The 20,387-nt window shown below is 32.6% G+C and overlaps 1 protein-coding gene across 1 annotated transcript in view; it reads left to right on the forward strand.

The window, feature by feature from the left end:
• Positions 1-20,387, forward strand: part of cdh13 (cadherin 13, H-cadherin (heart)) — a 394,548-nt gene that overhangs the window by 207,483 nt on the left and 166,678 nt on the right. Inside the window, exon 6 of the mRNA XM_051135516.1 lies at positions 14,566-14,710. Within this exon, the coding sequence (XP_050991473.1) occupies positions 14,566-14,710 (145 nt within the window). The remainder of the gene's footprint in view (positions 1-14,565; positions 14,711-20,387) is intronic.

Consider the following 20,387-nt stretch of genomic DNA (forward strand, 5'->3'; position numbering starts at 1 on the left):
TCCATTGTAGAAGGATTTAGTGGAACAGAATGTCTTTACCAGTAACATAACGGATTTGTTCTTTGGAAACATTGTTTGTAAGGCCAAAAAAGGAGTTTTAAAAGTTATTAATTGTAGGGAGGTTGATGAATATGACATGGATGTAAGCCATATTACATGGAAACAGCCATTCAGGCAAAATATAAAAGGCTTCACAAACCTTTACTAAAGACTATTATGTGGAATGCAGTTTGAAAAAGTGTTTAAAGGGATAGGTTACCCAAAAAATCTAATTTACTCATCCCCAAGACATCCTAGGTGTATATGACTTTCTTCTTTCAGACGAATACAGTTGGAGTTATGTTAAAAAATGTCCTGGCTCTTTCAAGCTTTATAATGGCAGTGAATGGGTGTTGAGTTTTTGAAGTCCAAGAAAGTGCATCTATCATAAAAAGTACTCTAATGGCTAAAGGCCTTCTGAAGCAAATCAATGTGTTTGTGTAAGAAAAATATCCATATTTAAAACCCTATAAATAATCTCACGCATACAGCTAGAGATTACAGTTTATAAAGTTTTTAAATATGGATATTTTCTTACGCAAAAGCATTGATTCACTTCAGAAAGTCTTTATTAACCCTGCAGAGCCGTGTGGAAAACTTTAATGATGGATGAATGCACTTTATTGGACTTCAAAATCTCAACACCCATTCACTGCCATTATAAAGCTTGGAAGAGCTAGGATATTTTTAATATAACTCCGATTGTATTCGTCTAAAGGCAGAAAGTCTTATACACCTAGGATGGCTTGAGGGTGAGTAAATTTTAATTTTTTGGTGAACTATCCAACTAACATTTTACTGTACCCCTGCCTAAGCCAAGGATATAATTCATAGAAAACATGAGACTGTCTTATTCTTTGCAGAGAAAAATAGAAAGGGAGGACTGTATCCTTATCAATTCTGTTTTATGAAGACATAATGAGCTAATGAACATGGCGTAATAGTGTCTAGAAGCTAATTTTGGCTAGAGAAGCCATTGGTGTGAACATCTATAATTTTCGCTGTTGTGAAGACCCCCATTTTCTCATTCTCTCTCTTCTTTCACATTTAATAAGTCATTTTCATTCAAATGAAATCACTGTCTGCTCATTCACTCCAATTTTCGCTTGGGCAAATTTCTAGGGATGCCAGCAGAAACTACTACCTCGCTGGTATAATGAAACAACAAGCATTGCAGTGGGCTGAAATGAGGAGGAATATTTCTACAGGCGTACCGGGATGTGGCGGCGGCCTCTTGCTGTGACCCTGTCGGGAGAATTTAACCTTACCGGGAGGCTTTTACATGTACATGGATCTTTATAATCTTTTGAACCATGTCATGCAAAATGTCACAGAGATGTTCATCATGACACAAAGCACTGTGCACAGCAGTCTGAAAAAATTAAAATTCTGGGAAGATAGGAATCATTCACAGACATAGCAAGAGTGTAACGCTTCAGTGTTTCTTGCGCTGAATGAGATTTCTAATCTTTGAAACTAAAGTTTACATTCCGAATGGTGCAGAAGAGATTTAATATAAATCTGGGATCCCACAGGAATGAATCTAAGAACAAATAAATGCTTTCATGTTGGATTCTCAGGCTGATGTTGCAGTGTTGTTCAGCGGAAACAGCACTTGGGTATAATGTTCTTTGATATTTTAGACACAGATTCAACTTTTAACTGACTACAGTAATCTAAACCTTCACCTTATAATGTATACTGTAATGTATACTGAGTTTTTTCTGCTTTTATTTTTATTTACTTTTTTAGTAACTTTTATTTTATTTTTTTTTATTATATCTTTTATCTTTTTATTATAACTTTTTTATTTTATTATTTTATTTTATTTTATTTTAAACCAGGACACATTTTTAAAGGATTCTTTGATGAGCAAAAAAGTACAAAAATTAAATAAGTAAAAGGTTTTATATACATATACTAATTGTAATTTACTGCATCCTGTTATTTAATGCAATCCTTGCTGAATAACAATGTTATTTTGAATGAAAATGTATCCAATAAAACAAAGCATATTAAAATTAAAACATACATTTCATAAAAATAATTTACATTTCTAAATATAAACCTAATAAATTTTGAAAAATTGACCAGAAACTCAAAGGTTACTTGTTTTTAACTGACAGGTTTTTTTTTTTTTTTTTAAACAAAATGTTTATTTTTCTGTGTATGAGTGTTCAGTTTTTTTTTTCTTTCTTTCTTTCTTTCTTTCTTTCTTTCTTTCTTTCTTTCTTTCTTTCTTTCTTTCTTTCTTTCTTTCTTTCTTTCTCTCTTTCTTTCTTTTCTGTTTTAATATATTTTAAAATGTTGAATGTAAAAGTGTTCAGTGCATGACCCTTTAGGAATATTTTATTTTATTTTATTTTATTTTATTTTATTTTATTTTAGAAACCATAAAACTTTTTTTAAAGGATTTTTTGATGAAAAAAAGTAAGAAAGAAAGTAAAAAAAAATAAATAAGTAAAATATTATTTGAAATAGTTTTTTTTGTAATATTCTATAAATCTACTAATTGTAATTTAATGTGTCCTTGCTGAATAACAGTGTTATTTTGAATTTTAAACATGTATCCAATAAAACAAAGTATGTTAAAATTAAAATATACAGTTCATAAAAATAATTTGGATTTTCATACATAAACCTCTTAAATGATATAACATTGACCAGAAACTGACAGGCTATCGTTTAGTTAGTCGTTAGTAGTAGTTAGAACTAATTTTGTTATTCGGTTGTCATGTATATGTCTGCTAATAACCTAATGGAGATTTTGGCAAAGCTGCCATTTTTACATTTTAGCAACTGCAATATTTAATGTTTTATTTGTAGTTTGCAAATAAATGCATTTCCTGGTGGTTTAGTGTAAACTTCTAACAGAGGGTCATATTCAGAGTGAAGCTTTTATATCTGTAATAACGTGAGAAAATGCGAAACACTGCATGTCTTAATTATTTAATTATTTTAAATCTGTAATTATTCATATTAAGGTAATTTAAAATTGCTGTTTACATGGCAACTTGTTCTTCATATAATTGTCTTAGTGGATTATTGTTACTCTTGTTGTAAACACAGCTAATGAGGTGTAGTGAGACGAATGCTGTATTTTCAAGAGTTGGTTTGCAACTGCATGCATGACCAGATTTCTTAATTGTATCGTTGTGTCATGATTCAGTCACTGTCAGGTATATTTAAAGCCTCTGCAGCAGTGTAATGGTTTCTGCCATGTGCGCTAGACATCTGACGATCATTTCCATCCATCAGAGCAGATAAAAACCTTCATAGCATGACAAGTCTGACCACACGTGCTACACACAAACCCTCTCATTGATCTCTTGTTGCTTTGTGATGTTTTAGTATAATGAATAATAAATGAGGCGACTGAGTTGCATAGTTAAAGGCCCAAACGTGCCCTGTGATGTTGTACTGTGATGTAATATTTCACTTTATAGTATTTTTTTTTGAAGGGTCATGTGGAATATTCGGATGTGTTAAGTGTATTGGATAAGGCACGAATGTGACATATATGAAAAAGGTTTCTTGAATAATTAAATGTGTTAAATAATAGAAACACACCCCTTGGCTGTGGAGATGGCAGTGCTAAAGCGAAACCTACGTTTGTCATTTGTGCCTACTCTCTCGCACACCGATTCTTCTGTTATCCAGGACTTCAAATGATATAAAAACCACACCGATATGATTGGAAAGACAATGATCCTGTTCTGGCAAGATTCAGTGAGACCTCAGATGAGACCTTTTTGACATCGCTGTTAATTAAATTTCCACTGCAGATTCGCAATTCTGAGTTTATATCTCACAATTTAGACTTTTTTCTTGCAGTTTTGATGGGAAAATGTCTTTACTGATATGAACTCATATCATTTTTTTCCCCCCTCTGGATACTCTGGATTTACATCTTGCAATTCTGTTTTTTGTTTCCACCACAGAATAAAAATAAAATAAAATAATTGTGACTTATCTCAGTTTTTTCTGTTTTCTTGGAATTGCAAGTTAAATATCTTGCAGTTCTGAGGGGGGAAAAGTCAGAAACGTGGTGATATAAAGTCATAACTGCGAGATATAAACTCACAATTCTGATTTTTTTTCCCCTTAGAATTGCAAGAAAAAAAATTTAATTGTAAGAAATAAACTCAGAATTCTAAATGACTTTCTCACAATTCTGAATAAACATCTCGCTATACTGATTTTTATTTTTATTTTTTTCCCTCTGGATACTCTGGATTTACATCTTGCAACTCTGTATTTTTTTGTTTCCAACACAGAATAAAATAAAATAAAATTTAAATTAAATTAAATAAAAAAAATTGTGACATCTCACAGTTTTTTTTTTTTTTTTTTTGGAATTGCAAGTTAAATATCTTGCAGTGCGAAGGGGGAAAAAGAGATTTAAACTCACAATTCAGAATGTTTTCATTAGAATTGCAAGGAAAAAAATGAGAATTGTGAGATATAAACTCAGAATTCTAAATGACTTTCTCACAATTCTGACAAATCTGTACATCTTGATTTTTTTTTATTTTTTTTTATTTTTTTTTTATTATTATTTTTTAACCCTCTGTATATCCTGGATTTACATCTTGCAATTCTGTTTTTTAAAAAATTGAGAAATTTGTTGATCTAAACAAATGTGAGAAATAAACTCACAATTCAGGGTTGTTTTTTTTCTTAGAATTGCAAGAAAAAAATAGAATTGTGAGACTGAATTGTGTGACTTTATGCAATTCTGAAATTATATCTCGCTGTACAGATTTTTTTTTTTTTTTACTTTTTGCAGTTCTGTTTTTTGTTTTCACCACAGAATAAAAAAATAATAAAAAAGCTAATTGCAACTTATTTCACAGTTCTTTTCTTTTTTTATTTCTTGGAACTGCTAGTTTATGTCTGGCAGTTCTGTGTTCATATTTTGCAATTCTGTGTTTATATCTCAGAATTCTGTAAAGAAAAAAGGCATAATTGTAAGATAAAAAGTCACAATACTGCTCCTTTTTGATTTTTTTTATCCTGTGGTGGAAACAAACTTACATAGGTAACAGATTTAAAGGAAAAGTTCGCCCAAAAATAAAATTCTGTCATCTTGTACACACATATATCATGTTGTTTACTGAAAATTGCACCTTAAAAATCCTGCTCATTTGGTCTCGTCAACATTCACTTTCACTGAATGGAAAAAAACAGTTTGGAGAATTCATACTTAGCAAATTTGCCTTCTATTTAAAAAAAAAAAAAGACAGGAGTGATTCTCATTTTTCACAATGTTCATTTTCAGCTGAACTATCCCTTTAAATATACAGATGATGCTATTGTGAGAAACCCTCTCTTCATATTGATGTGAGAGCGATGAATATATAATAGAAAGGTCCGGTGGGAAAGCGTATGGGTGAATTTTATTTGCATAGTATTGGCCAATAATGTGACAACTGTGATCCTTTTTTGCGATAATCAGGAACAGAGTGCAGACATAAAATGTGTTGGAAGCGAGATTGGGAGGAACATAACATCACAAGTAAGGCTGTAAATTCACACAGAAGAAATGTGGACAGATGTGATCTAAGCATAACAGACAGACTGACACTGGCTGCATGGTAGCATAACAGCCCAGAATGCATGTCAATGGCCGAATGCCTGCTCTGAATGTAAAACAATGCAGTGCAACAGCTCACGCTACCTGCACTAGAGCATTAAAAGGATAGTTCACGCAAAAAAATTAAAATTCTGTCATTAATTACTCAACATCATGTCGTTGCAAACCTGTAAGACCTTCGTTCATCTTCAGAACACAAATGAAGATATTTTCAATGAAAATATTTTAATTTAATTTAATTTAATTTTATTAGATTTTTGTTATTTTGGACGGACAAAGAAATCTTTCTTTCTTTCATTTACTTTTTACTTGCTCTAATGTGGAAACACACTTGTGTATTTTATTTTATTTTATTTTATTTTATTTTATTTTATTTTATTTTATTTTATTTTATTTTATTTTACTGGATATAAGTTTGTAACTGCATAAAATATTTTATTTTATTTTATTTTATTTTATTTTATTTTATTTTATTTTATTTTATTTTATTTTTTATGCAGTTACAGACTTATATCCAATAATTGTGACTTGCATGTCTTATCTGTGATGAGTTTATATTTCACAATTTTTTCTTATTTTGGGGGAGAAAAAGTCTTTCTTTCTTTTTTTTCTTTCTTTCTTTCTTTCCACATTTTTACTTGCTCTAATGTGGAAACAAGCTTCTGTAGATTAGAAAATGTTATGTTTTTTATTTATTTTATTTTATTTTATTATTATTGGATATAAGTTTGTAACTGAATACAATATTTTATTTTATTTTATTTTATTTTTTATGCAGTTGCAAACTTATATCCAATAATTGTGACTTAACTGTCTTAACTGTGATAAGTTTATATTTCACAATTAGATTTTTCTTATTTGGGGGGAGAAAAAACTTTTTTACTTTTACATTTTTTTTTTTTTTTTACTTTTTACTTGCTCTAATGTGGAAACAAGCTTCTGTAGATTAGAAAATGTTTTTTTTATTATTTTATTTTATTTTATTGTTTTTATTTATTCGAAATCCGAGACCTTTCTGACCCTGCATAGACAGAAAAGCAATTGACTTGTTCAAGGCCCAGAAAGGTAGTAAGGACATTGTTAAAATAGTCCATGTGACATCAGTGCTTCAACCTTAAATTTATTAAGCTACCAGAATACTTTTTGTGGTAGTTTCGTAGTTGGCTATGCTATGCATGTTCAGAAATCTCTCGTATTTCATCAAAAAAAAATTCCGAAGTGTTCTAAAGATGAATGAAGTGTCTTACAGGTTTGGAACGACATGAGTGTGAGTAATTAATGACAGTATTTTCATTTTTGGGTGAACTGTACCTTTAAATATTCCATTAATTGCATCTATTATCTCTACTGCCTTAGTAAAAATCCAGGTACTGTCGTTTTCAGATCACTATTGTCCTCAGAATCGGAGTGATTTGAGTATATTTGTGCTGTTTGTTTTTCCAGCGGATCACCTGAGGACGTGTTGACTGCGGTGAAGGGAGAGAAAGCACTTGTCCGTCTCCTGTGTCTCAGGGTTCACAGGGTCTGTGCGAATACCAGCAGGGTATAAGTGCACTTGACAGGGATGTAAACACCCCTCAGATGAGAGTCAAAAAGAGCAGGCTGTAAAAAAGGAGGGCAATAGGATGAAAACAACAGCAGCAACACTGGCAGTTAAGGCTGGTGTCTCTGTGGGGAAAGAGGGTGGGATATCAAAGGTGCTTTTATAGGAATGAGACTTTTGTATATGCGAAGAGTGCTACTTTTTGAAGTCGCCTTATGTAAGTTTTATCCTTCTCCCTTACGGATGATTGTGTAGATGATACAATGGATGCTTGTGTGCATACGTCTCCTGAAAATGAGGCCTGGAAGTGTTTGTGCTGAGAAGTGAGCTCCTGTAGTGCGCTGACACGTCTGTTTTACTGAAAATGAGGCACGCCGGGGGGTCTGACGGGGTGTAATGATGTTTGATGTCTGCTGTAATGTGTGCGGCATACTTGCTGTAGCTTAATCTGCTATGAATGTTGTTTAGCTTCAGATTTATAAGGTGTACATATATAAAAGATTTAAAAGGCATACATATGTTTTTTTTTGTTTGTTTGTTTTTTTTTTTGACAGTTCATGCTGACAAGATTAATCTTAGAATCTGAGGAATCGAGGGAGTCACTGATCAATTTTCTTTAAACATGAAAATTCATTAAATGATTCATACATTTTCTTATATCTTTGGAAATGACATGGATAGTTTATCCTAAAAATTAAAAATTGTCATTATTTGCTTACCCTTATTTTGTTACAAAACTATTTATTTTTTTAAAATCCATTTAAATGGTTCTCTGTAAATACTGTACATTTCACAACCTTGTTTATTGAAACTAATCTAAAACCTCTCATTCCAGATTTTGACAAAGTATAATATTTGCTTGCATTTGACTAGTATGGCCTCAAAACAAACTAAACTCAAATAAAATAAAATAAAAGGAAAAAAAAAAATAATAATAATAATTTATTTGCAATAAATAGTATTGCTTTTTTGTAGCATGTAATTGCAATATTTTTTTCTTGTTTCACTTTTTTTTTCTTTATTTTGGACAATGGCTTCTTTATTATTCATTTTTGTTACTGTATATCTCACAGTGTGACTATGTTTTGCAGTTGCAAACTTATTTTCATAATTGTGATTTTCATAGAAATTCTTTCTTTATTTTTCTTCCTTTCTTTTTTTTCTTTACTTTTTACTTGCTCTATTTTATTTTATTTTTTTTTTTTTATTTTGTATTTATTTTTTTTATTGTATAGTATTCTTGCTGTAAATCTTGCTCTACTTGCTCTAATGTGGAAACAGTCTTCTGTAGATTAGAAAATGTTTTTTTTTTTTTTTTAATCTTATTTTATTTTATTTATTTTATGCAGTTGCAAACTTATATCCAGTAATTGTGACTTGCATGTCTTAACTGTGACAAGTTTATACTTTTTACTTGCTCTAATGTCAAAACAGGCTTCTGTAGATTAGAAAATCCTAAAACATTATTTATTTTATTTTATTTTATTTTTCCAGTTTTTTTGCATCCTAGATTTTCAGTTTTGTGCCAGATTTTTAGATTACGGTGCAGCTATCAATCAGATCATCTTTCTGGGAGATTGCAGCTTTGGAAAAGAGTGGATGAAGTATGTATTTTATATACGATCCCTGACTCAACAGTTATTAATTTAAGGTCACAGAGGGCTTTTGCATGCTCTTAAAGGCACAGGCAACACGTCAACTGGTGGCAAAACTAATTGACTAGTAGATGTGAACCCTAGTAAATGATCTCTCTCTGTCTGTAAATGCCGGAGTGCAGAACAGCAGGCTGTGATGATGTATCGAACCATTAGTGCTATAAACTCTGATGTGGGGAGTCTGTATCATTAAGAGCATTAGATCTGTTGAGCAGAATCATGACTGCACCGATCGGGGCCAGACGAAGAGACTGACCCATGCCTCTGCGAGAGGCAGAGAAAGCAGATGAGAGTGATGTCATGCATTACTGGCAGCGATCGCAGCGCTCTGGTAATGTGCTGGCAGAGCGAGGAACTCCCCCGTTTTGGCCACTCTGCGTAATGGATCATTCCTGATGGGCTCTTAGGGTAATGCAAAATGGCAAGTGCTATCATTGGTCATTTCCACTGGGGTGAGAAGGGAGGGGAGACTCATCATCCGTTAACGCAGCTAGGAGTTATGAGCCACTAATTTGAGCTCTTAATGTTCCCGTTCTGAGTCAGGGAAGTTGTGAGTCACAGTATGAGACAGGTGCCTTTCCAGGAGCTTTTTTAAAAGTAGATTTTTGTGTACTATGAAATGACTTTGTGATAAATTGCTTATTTACTTATTGTAAGTAGTTTTTATAAAAGCACCTGCCTAAATGCACCTGTAAAGTTTTATGCTTTATGCAGACCCACCATTGCTTAGATATTTATTTTTGGTCCAAAGTCTCTTATATATGCAAGCCCGTTTTCACCACTGATTAAAAAATTAAAAAAGGTAATTGTGGCTTTCTCGCAATTGCAAGTTTACATCTTGCAATTCTAACTTTTTTTCGTTGGAATATAAACTCCCAATTGTGAGAAAAAAGTCAGAATTAAGAGAACTTGCATTTTGCAATTCTGAGGAAAAAAGTCTGAATTGTGAGATAAAATCTTCCAATTCTGACAAAAAGTCACAATTCAGAGTTTTGTTTTTTTTTTTTCTCACAGTTGCGAGTCATTACATCTGAATTATGACATATAAATGTGCAGTTCGGAGAACATCTCGACAATATTTTACAATTGTGAGTTTATATCATGCAATGCTGAGAAAAAAGTCAGAATTGCAAGTTTATATCCTACTGTTCTGACTTCTAACTCACAATTATGAGTTTATATCACACAATTATGACTTGCATTTGCGAGATAAATTGTCAAATTTGCAAGAAATAGTCAGAATTGCAAATTTTTATCTCGTACCAACTTGAGTGGGCAAATGCTCACATTCAATGGCATCTGGCACTTTGGAGAGGTGTTCTCTTCACAGATGAATCCCAGTTTTCACTGTACAGGGCAGATGGCAGACTGCGTGTATGGCGTCGTGTGGGTGAGTGGTTTGCTGATGTCAACATTGTGGATTGAGTGGCCCATGGTGGCGGTAGGGTTATGGTTTGCGCAGGCATATGTTGTGGACAACACAGGTGCATTTTATTGATGGCATTTTGAATGCACAGAGATACCATAACAAGATCCTGAGGCCCATTGTTGTGCCATTCATCCACGACCATGTTGCAGCATGATAATGCACGGCCCCATGTTGCAAGGATCTGTACACAATTCCTGGAAGCTGAAAACATCCCAGTTCTTGCATGGCCAGCATACTCACCAGACATGTCACCCATTGAGCATACTAGCTATAATTTCCCTTGTAATTTGTTTAAATAAAACTGTGCATATAGGTTAATGGCAAAAAAGAGCATCTTTATAATTAAAATAAAATAAAATAAATAAAAAGTAAATAGGTACGCAAGTTGCCATTTTAACAACATGACATCAAATACTCATTGCTAAAGGCATTTTTATCCTAGTGAATGTACTATATATGAAGGACACAAATGGCATCGTTCTTCTAGAATGTTACTTGTAAAGAGTAAACTTTGTAAAGAGTACAAAAGAGGCAATAAGGTGCAAGACTGTCAGCACAAACTATTTATGTTTCCCTCTCACACCAAACTAAAATTCCAAGTGTTGCTTCAGTGCAGTTTACAGGTGCACAAATAAAACATAACTCTACAGGGGAGCGTTAGAGGTGCCCAGTAGGAGAGATCTGAGCTCTTTTATCAGACAGTGATTTGCGTCAGGTTAACGTGTTTCACGGGCCAATTGCTCAGGAGCGTCTAGTAAGCAGTAACGTGTCTGGCCTGGGGTATGATGTTTGCCGTACAAACGTGCATGTTTGTGTTAGAGGCAGAGAGACAGGACGTGCTGTGCGTTTTGTTGCCTTTGCTTTGCGTCGCGCACCTCCCGGGGGTGTGCGGAGCGCACACGGTTACGGCGGCGCTAGGAGATGGGAGGAATGAATAAGTGATGTGGGCTTTGGGGAGGCCCGGCTCTGAGGCGGTGGGGCTGAGAGATTGAGGCACAGAAGCTAGGCAGATGCTAGCGCCTCAGCCATCACCGCGCTCTCAGGTGGGCCCTTGTGAAACTTCACACTGTGAAAAGCAGATAAATCTTCTTTCTCTCTTTTTCTTCTTACGAACCCCTCCCGTCGCACTCCCAAACGCATCCCCGCGCTGTTGTTGTTGTTTCATATTCATTCTCATTTTCCCCACATGACTCTCCGTGTTGCCTACCTGTTTTTAAGCCTATGTATGGCTTCCCGTCTCTCGGTTTCTCTTTATCTCTATATGAATCCGTTCTCCCCAACGGTTAGACTTCTTAGTCACCTTGGACTCTGTGGTTCGCTCTTTGCCTCTAAGGGAGGATTTTTGGTCCAGTCAGGCAAAAACAAGCTGAGAAAATAGGGTAATGAAAAAGAGTTGTGGAAAAACCAAAGTTAAAGTATGTATTCACCCTCATGTCCTTGCCAAACTATGACTTTCATTTTGATTTTGATAACAACAAAATTACTTTTTGTGTGTGTGTGTGTGTGTGTGTGTGTTCCATAAGAAAGTATATCATGCAAATTTGGAGCGACATACCTGAAAATGACGATTTTAGAATATTTTTTGGGTGAATTATCTGGCTAAGTTCAAGCAGAGTCTTATTCACATAAAAACAGTTGGAAATACTGAATTTAGCAAGGTTTAACTTATCATAGAAATAATATTTATTTCAATATTTTTTTCCCCCAACAGCCATTCTTCTTCACAAGAAGATTTAAAATGTTTATTGCAAAAAAATGAAACACAGTCAAATCTAGTTTAATGCAACATAAAAAGTAATTTTATTAAATTATATTTTATTTATTTTTGACATAAAAAATATAACTTTTATTATAATTTGTTTAGTTGTGTTTTTGTTCAATTTAATACTGGTCATGAGTACAATGGACAATACAATGTCTTTACTGTGAAATTCAATAAATTTACTGTGGCCAAATTGTGAAATAAAAAGTGCATTTAAATCATACCTAATCAAACATTGCTTATCATCACAAATGTCATGAATATTTGATACATAATCTGGTTTTAGCATTACCCTGCATCAGACAAGCAAGCAGCAGTGCAATTGAATCAAATTGTGTAGTGCCGTCATAAATTGCCTGTGTATTTCTGAGAACTAGTAATCCATTCTTCCTCTGTAGCTCTTCTCCTCAGTGCCATTAGAGCAGACAGGCTCTCATACAATCACAGACAAACACTCATCTCCACTCAGGTCTTTCAATAATTGCTGACCACAGGCAGCATAGGTAGCCATTACCCATGAGGCCGTCCTAAAAACCCTGGCAGTCCATGTCTGCCATTTCTGCAATACATCCATACTATTTTTTTCCATGGCAATCAATGTAATGTTCGGTCTGTATGTCTCTGCAGTTGCAGGTATTATTATGCAGTCATATTATGTATTATGTATTTAGTTTCAATATGTATTATTTATATACATTCTAACTGTTTTTTTTCTGCTTTACTAACCCAGATTTTTTCAATGTAGTTGTTTTCAAAAATGTGCATTAATTTTTAATCAACCAGTTTAATTAAAAACATGCTTAAGATGAACATTTCTTTCTTTTTTTTTCTTTCTTGAAGTTTAAAAATGTTGCTGTTTATGTAAATTACAATTCAAAAGTTTTTTTTTTTTTTATTTTATTAATTTTATATTAATTTTATTTTTTTATTTTATTAATACTTTTAATAAGCAGGGATCAAGTAAACTGATCAAAAGGTGACAATAAAGACAAAATGTTTTTGAAATTTGTTCACCAAAAAATCCTGGAAAATGTCTGACTGTTTTATTGATAATTTATAATATTGATAAATATTGATACTAATAAGGTGAAATGTTACTTGAGCACCAAATCAGCTTATTAGAATGAGTTTTGAAAGATTGTGTGACACTGAAGATTTAAAAATTTATCTGAATATAATAAAATATACATTCAGAATAATACATCAGTAAGATTTTTATTGTTTTTATTGTATTTTTTTTAAATTCTGTTATGCTCATCAAGACTGCATTTACTTGATCAAAAAAACAGTAATATTGTGAAATGTTATTACAGTTTAAAATAATGTTTTTCTATTTTAATATATTTTAAAATATAATTTATTTGTGTGATGCAAAACAGAATTTTCAGCAACATTATCCCAGTTTTCAGTGTCACATATTCCTTCAGAAACCATTCAAATATGCTGATTTATTAATTTTATTATCAATGCTGGAAATAATTGTGCTGCTTAATATTTTTTTGGAACCTGTGATACTTTTTTCAGGATTCTTTAATGAATAAAAGCTTAAAAAGAACAGCATTTATTTAAAATAAAAAATATTTTCTAACAATATAAGTCTTTGCTATCACATTTTATCAATTTTACATGTCCTTGGTGAATAAAAGTATTAATTTCTTTAAAAAAAAAAAAAAGAAAAAAAAAAAATTTACTGACCACAAACTTTAAATGGTAGTTTATATTGTTACATATTTCTATTTGAAATAAATGCTGTTCTTTTTAACTTTTTTATTTATTAAAGAATCTTGAACAAAATATAAAGAATTCCACATTTTACATTGAAATAATGTTTTTCATTTTTCATGGATTTTTGAATAAATAAATGCTGCCCAGATAAGCAAAAGAAACCTCAAAAAGAGAGAGAGAGAGAGAGAGAGAGAGAGAGAGAGAGAGATGAAACAAGACAATTATACTGTAGATCTTTTTAAATGAAATTCAAATTTTATCAAATTAAAAAAATATGAAATATTATTAAAATGGTCTCTGTTTAGGTTAAATGCAATGCTAAGCTTTAAAAATGTGTATTTTATTTTAAAATGTTGCAAATTTAATTTCCACCTCAAATGACATTTGTTCATGGTTGTTCTGGATATACTGATAATATGCAAAGTAGTAATTTCAAAAAATGTGTATTTTAGCATTCAAAAGGGCCTATAATTGAAGAAATACCCCACTGTGTCATATCAGTGAGCAAATGGTGAAAAAAACAGAGAGAGAGAACGGTGCAAAATGTAAAACATCTCTGGATATTATTTTAGTTTGTGCCATAATCCTGATTATTCTTAAACATGGAACATTTCTGTTTCTTCAGCTGAAAATACATGCAAAATCTTGTCATCCTTTTAAAGATTAAACTGTTTGTCAATCATCTCACATCACAAGTGAAACTCCATTTCCCTCACACTGAAAGCAAGATGCACTTCCTCTGTGAATTACTGGCAGAAACAGCTTTCCTTTTTGTGCATGTGTGTGTAAATCACTCTCTTTCTCTCTCTCTCACAGCTCCAGGTTTCCACCACTGACCTAAGTGGCAAGTTGGTAGAGGGACCCGTAGACCTGGATGTGTCTGTTATTGACCAGAACGACAACCGACCGGTCTTCAAGGAGCCGCGTTACTCTGGGGAGGTTCTGGAGGGCTCCCCCACAGGTACTCATCCCTGACCTAACGGCGCTCATGCTCTTGCGGTTGAAATGGATGTGTCTGGGGAACTGATTACTGGAGAAAGAAAGTGGAGATCAGAGTTGGCTAAAGGTCTAGAAGTCTTTGATAATAGTGGTTGGAGAGAATATTATGGTTTGGTTTGATGGAACACAGCCTGTGGAGGATAAGGATTGTAACTTTTGTTGTTTTTCAGTAGTTGGGTTCGAATCTCTGTTATTTTGGTGTGATGACTTGGATGATACCGGACTTGGTATCCGTTACCGGATGACGGACTTGGATGATACCTTAAATTGTGTTGGCTTGTTAGAAAGATGTGTGCTGTTACTTTGGGTGATCTGATGATTTCCACCTGGCAGACGATAGAACTGAAAAACAGATTCAATGAAATTTAATTTGCAGTGAAGATTATGGTTTGTGTCGACTATGTTGTGCCATTATTAGCATGAAACCATTGAAATTTAGAAAACAAAAGGATCTCTTTTGCTTTCTTTCTTTTTTCTTTCTTCCTTCCTTCCTTCCGTCCTTTTTCTTTCTTTCTTTTTTCTTTCTTTTTTCTTTCTTTCTTTCTTTCTTTCTTTCTTTCTTTCTTTCTTTTTTTCTTTCTTTCTTCCTTCCTTTTTCCTTTCTTTCTTTCTTTTTCTTTCTTTCTTTTTTCTTTTTTTCTTTCTTCCGTCCTTTTTCTTTCTTTTCTTTTCCTTCTTCCTTCCTTCTTTCTTCTTTCTTTCTTTCTTTCTTTCTTTTTCTTTCTTTCTTTTCTTCCTTCCTTCCTTCTGTCTTTTTTTTCTTTTTTCTTTCTTTTTTCCTTTTTCTTTCTTTCTTCCTTTCTTCCTTCCTTCCTTCCTTCCTTCCTTCCTTCTGTCTTTCTTTCTTTCCTTCTTCCTTCCTTCCGTCCTTTTTCTTTCTTTCTTTTCCTTCCTTCCTTCTTTCTTTCTTCCGTCCTTTTTCTTTCTTTTTCTTTCTTTCTTTCTTTCTTTCTTTCTTTCTTTCTTTCTTTTCTTTCTTACTTTCTTTCTTTCTTTCTTCCTTCTTTTTCTTTCTTTCTTTCTTTCTTTCTTTCTTTCTTTCTTTCTTTCTTTCTTTCATTTGTTTCGTTTGTTGGTTCTTTCTTTTTTCTTTCTTTCTTTCTTTCTTTCTTTCTTTCTTTCTTTCTTTCTTTCTTTCTTTCGTTGTTTTTTTTTTCTTTCTTTCTTTTGTTTGTTCGTTCTTTCTTTTTTTCTTTTAAAAATTGCCATGTTTATGTAAATTACTATTCAATTCAATTTTTACAATTCGATTCAATTTTACATTTTTAATAAATACCTTAAATAAGCAAGGATCCAGTAAATTGATCAAAAGTGACAACAAAGATGGAAAAAAAAAGGTATCAAAAGTTTGGGATCAGTAAATTTTTTTAATGTTTTTTAAAGAAATGCCTTATGCTCGTCAAGCTGCATTTACTTGATTTAAAAAAAAAAAAAAAAAAGATGAAGTAATATTGTGAAATATTGTTACAGTTTAAAATAATAGTTTTCTATTTTAAAATATTTTAAAATATAATTTGTCCCTGTGATGTAAAGCTGAATTTTCAGCATCATTACTCCAGTCTGTAGTGTCACTTGATCCTTCAGAAATCATTCTGATATGCTGATTTGTTTACTTTTATGTTCAATGTTGGAAACAGTTGTGCTGCTAAATTTTTTATTTTATTTTTTTTACCTTTTTTCAGGATTCTTTAATTAATAAAAAGCATTTATTCAAAATATAAATCTTTTTTAACAGTGTAAGTCTAATTTTTTTTTGTGTGTGTGCGTTTCTTATGCAGACTGGATGAGCATCTTACTGATCCCAAAGTTTTGGATGGCATGGCAGTGTGTGTGTATGTATATATATATATATATATATATATATATAATCGTGCCAAACAGGACATAATAATGTAAAATATAAATAAATAAATGAAAATATATTGAAGTAAATCAGAATTCACTTTACAACTTCTTAGCAACAGTTTAAAAACTATCTAGAACACCTTGGCAGCAAATGTCACAACATGTAGAATAATGTTGTGAGTTTTGCACAGGCCAACATCACTTAGTTCTCGTCGGAAAATATATGCATTTTTTGAAAAACAAATCAGGTTTTTTTTTTTAGATTTCATCATCTTACTGCAACTGAAGAACATGCTTCACAAATATGTTTTACATAAACATTTTTCAAAGGGTTGCACAGGATCTCTTGTCATTTCTTCTCAGCAAAGCTATAAAGCAAAAATGACATGTTTTATTTAATAAAAAATTGTAGTACACTTTGCAAGTCATCCCTAATGAGCAAACACATTATCTCCGAGCGTGTACGTTCACGCCGCGCGCCACAGAGATATCTTCGCCGAGCTAATCGTGAGCATCCCTCACAAATGGCAGTCGGCGTTTATCTCGCCACCAGAGAATGCTACATTGTTTTCATGATGTGTCTGATAAATCAAAAAAGAATTGGACCATTTACAAACTGCATGACACTCTCTTCAGTCCCCTGCCCTCCAGAAATAAGAAATTCATTGAGACACAACCCCGTCCTTAGAGGCCACAGTACTGCACTTCCATTTCTCAATCCTTCCATCATTTTTCCCATGATTCTGCAGCAATTCCATCACAGCACTTTGCTTTTTTCTTTTCTACTTATACTTTTTTGTGTGGTTTTTGTGGCCTGTCACCATGGAAACCCCAAAACACAAGAAACATGGTTTCAGTGAGTTAAAAAGAAGGGATTTTGCCAGCCTTCATCACCCACACTCTTACCAAAAATACACCCGACAAACAATTAAATAGCTCAAACATGCATGTGAAGTCATAATAGGACGGGAGTTATCATATCAAATCCTTTTCTCTATCAAGAGTGGGCTGCGCTGCTTTCATTACAACATAAATAAACAGACATCAGCCTCAGACATCAATGATAAGGATGGGATGAACCGATCTAGGATCAGCCGCACGCAGTTCCTCGCAGGTAGAGTAGGCGGAAACGGCGTGCCTGTTTGCGGATACATTTAGCTCGTGAATGGTAATGTGCGCTCAGTCGGGAGTGAGTTAGGGCGGAGGGAGATGAGAGTCCCTAACAGTGGGAAACTTTCCACCCGCTTCCAGAGTTGCTGTAACTTAGTTAAGCAAAGTGGGTTTATCTAATCGCCAAAAGAGGAAATGAAATTTGGCTGAAAGACTTAATGAAATTAAACTAAGACCTTCATGCAACCAGGGAGAAGATAAACACCCACAGGCCACGTACTGTTCCATTCCATAGACTGTCTATATATAGAAACACTGTGTTTTATACTATATAATAAAATAGGTATATTATAATACATGTAATAAAACAAAATAAATGTTCTAAAATGTCCCGTCCCCTGAATAGTTTATTTTCATTCTTTTTTTTAGCCTTTTTTTTATTATTAAATCAGAAAAAAAAACATGTTTTTAAAACATTTAGAATAGTTGTTTATTTATTTATTTATGTATTTGTTTGTTTGTTTGTTTGTTTATTAAACTAGTTTACTTATATTACATCATTAGGTCATTAGTCCTCTGGGAAATATGTTTTCAAAATATTTGTAGTTTGTTTATTTATTTATTTGTTTGTTGTTTGTTTGTGTGTGTGTGTGTGTGTGTGTGTGTTCAGAAAAAAATGTTAAAATGTTAAAAAATGTTATTAATTTTCTTCCTGGTTACCTTAGGGTGTTAGTTTATTTTCATAAGGTGTTTCAGCCCAACTCGGAAAATACTTTAAATATTTGTAATTAATGAATATTTTTTATTTTATTTTATTTTATTTTATTTTATTTTATTTTATTTTATTTTATTTTATTTTTTTTTTAAATGTGTAGTTTATTTTTATTGGGTTAGGCCATTAGGCCATTAGCCTGTTTTATCTCTGAAAAATATGTTTTTAAAATATTTATTTATTTATTTATTACTTGTGTGCATATATTATATAGCTTGTGTCTGTGTGTGTCTGTGTGTGTGCGTCATTATATATATATATATATATATATATATATATATAGATAGATAGATAGATATAGTCATTTTATTACTTTATTTATTTATTTATTTATTCAGAAAAAAAAGTTTTTCAAACATTTGTAATAGTTATTGTAGTTTATTGTATATTTTATTTTTGTATTTTTTTTTATTGTTTAATTAATTAATTAATTAATTAATTAATTAATTTAATTTATTTATTTATTTTTATTAAACTTTATTAGGTCCTTTAGCCCTTTTTAAATATATCCAATATAATTTTTTTTTTTAAGTATTATTTTTTTTTTTTTTTTCAATTTGTGTGTGTGTGCCTTCTTTATATATTTTTAAAGTGTATGTATATAGTTATTTTATTTGATAATTATATAATTATTTAGTAAAATTAAATTATATTTAAGTATTTAATTACTATGCTATAGTACTACTAATACTAATACTCATAAATATTATAAAAGTTTTGTAATAATATATAACATCTAATATAATGCATGTTTTTGGTCGTGTGAAAAAAGTACTTTTCCTAAAATCAGTTTAGAAAGGTTGTAATCACAGGATTGGGAGCATATTACTTGAACTAGATTTTAATAATAATAATAATAATAATAAAATGTTTCACTGTCTTATAGAAATGCACTTTACTGCCATCAGAACTGAGTGCCTCTTTAAAGATAATTTATTTTTTGGCTCTTATTCTTTGCTATATTTTCATTGGCATGTCGATCACCTTTTAAGATACCTTAATGGAGAAGATGCATGATTTATGGAGAGTACATCCATTTTAATGTCTATTGCCTCTCAATTATAACCATTTTCCTTGGAATAAATTTAAAATTGATCATTTAAAAAGCCTCACACCATTCACCAATAAAAGAAGCGCTTTCTACAGTTCCATTATCTTTCGTATTAATCAAACAAGTTGCTTTCATCATTTTCGTATAGCGTCGTGTCCTGGCCAGTTGTTCAGAGGTGCAGAGTTCCTGTTCGCGTTGCCATTGTCACTGTTCTACTGAAGGAGCATGTGTGCAGTGCATTGTGGGTGCAGGTGTGCGCAGCAGGGGCCGGAGGTTTTTTTTCCAGTGGCTTCCTCTCTCCTCTTTAGGGTTGTGTGTGTACGGGTGCAGATGTGCACAGCGTGCCTCCTCCGCTATGTTGAACTCTCCTGAGCGTCTGGCAAAGGCAGGATGACTCTGTATTGCTTTTTTAACGCTTCTTTTCAAAGGCCCGTTAAGCACGAGACTATGCCAGTGTGTGTCCGGAGAGGAAATGAAAAATGGGAATTGAGAGCTTTTTAAAGAAGCCTGCATTAATCAGCACTGGAACCAACAGTCACGGACCTCCCACTCGGGTCTTGGGTTTAAGATATTCTGCCCCTACCCCCTGCCTGCTTTAATCAGCATGACCGCTGGCACAGGTTAGAAATTAAAGAGCTCAGCACGGTGCCTGATTAGTGAAGCTTTCTGCAAGCTGCCTTTTCAACAAGTTGCAAGGCTGTGCGACTACTTGCATGTGTGTTCACGTGTTTACTGTTGGCAGTGTTACAAAGTGCAGAGTCAAGATGAACTGCTGAGTGAAGTGGCATTCAATAAGGACAAAATGTAGGGCAAGACTTCATTTTGTTTATTGGAAAATGTTTGGATCATAAACAGTGGTCT

This window comes from Labeo rohita, chromosome 18 (genome assembly GCF_022985175.1).
Source record: "Labeo rohita strain BAU-BD-2019 chromosome 18, IGBB_LRoh.1.0, whole genome shotgun sequence".
Taxonomy (NCBI): domain Eukaryota; kingdom Metazoa; phylum Chordata; class Actinopteri; order Cypriniformes; family Cyprinidae; genus Labeo; species Labeo rohita.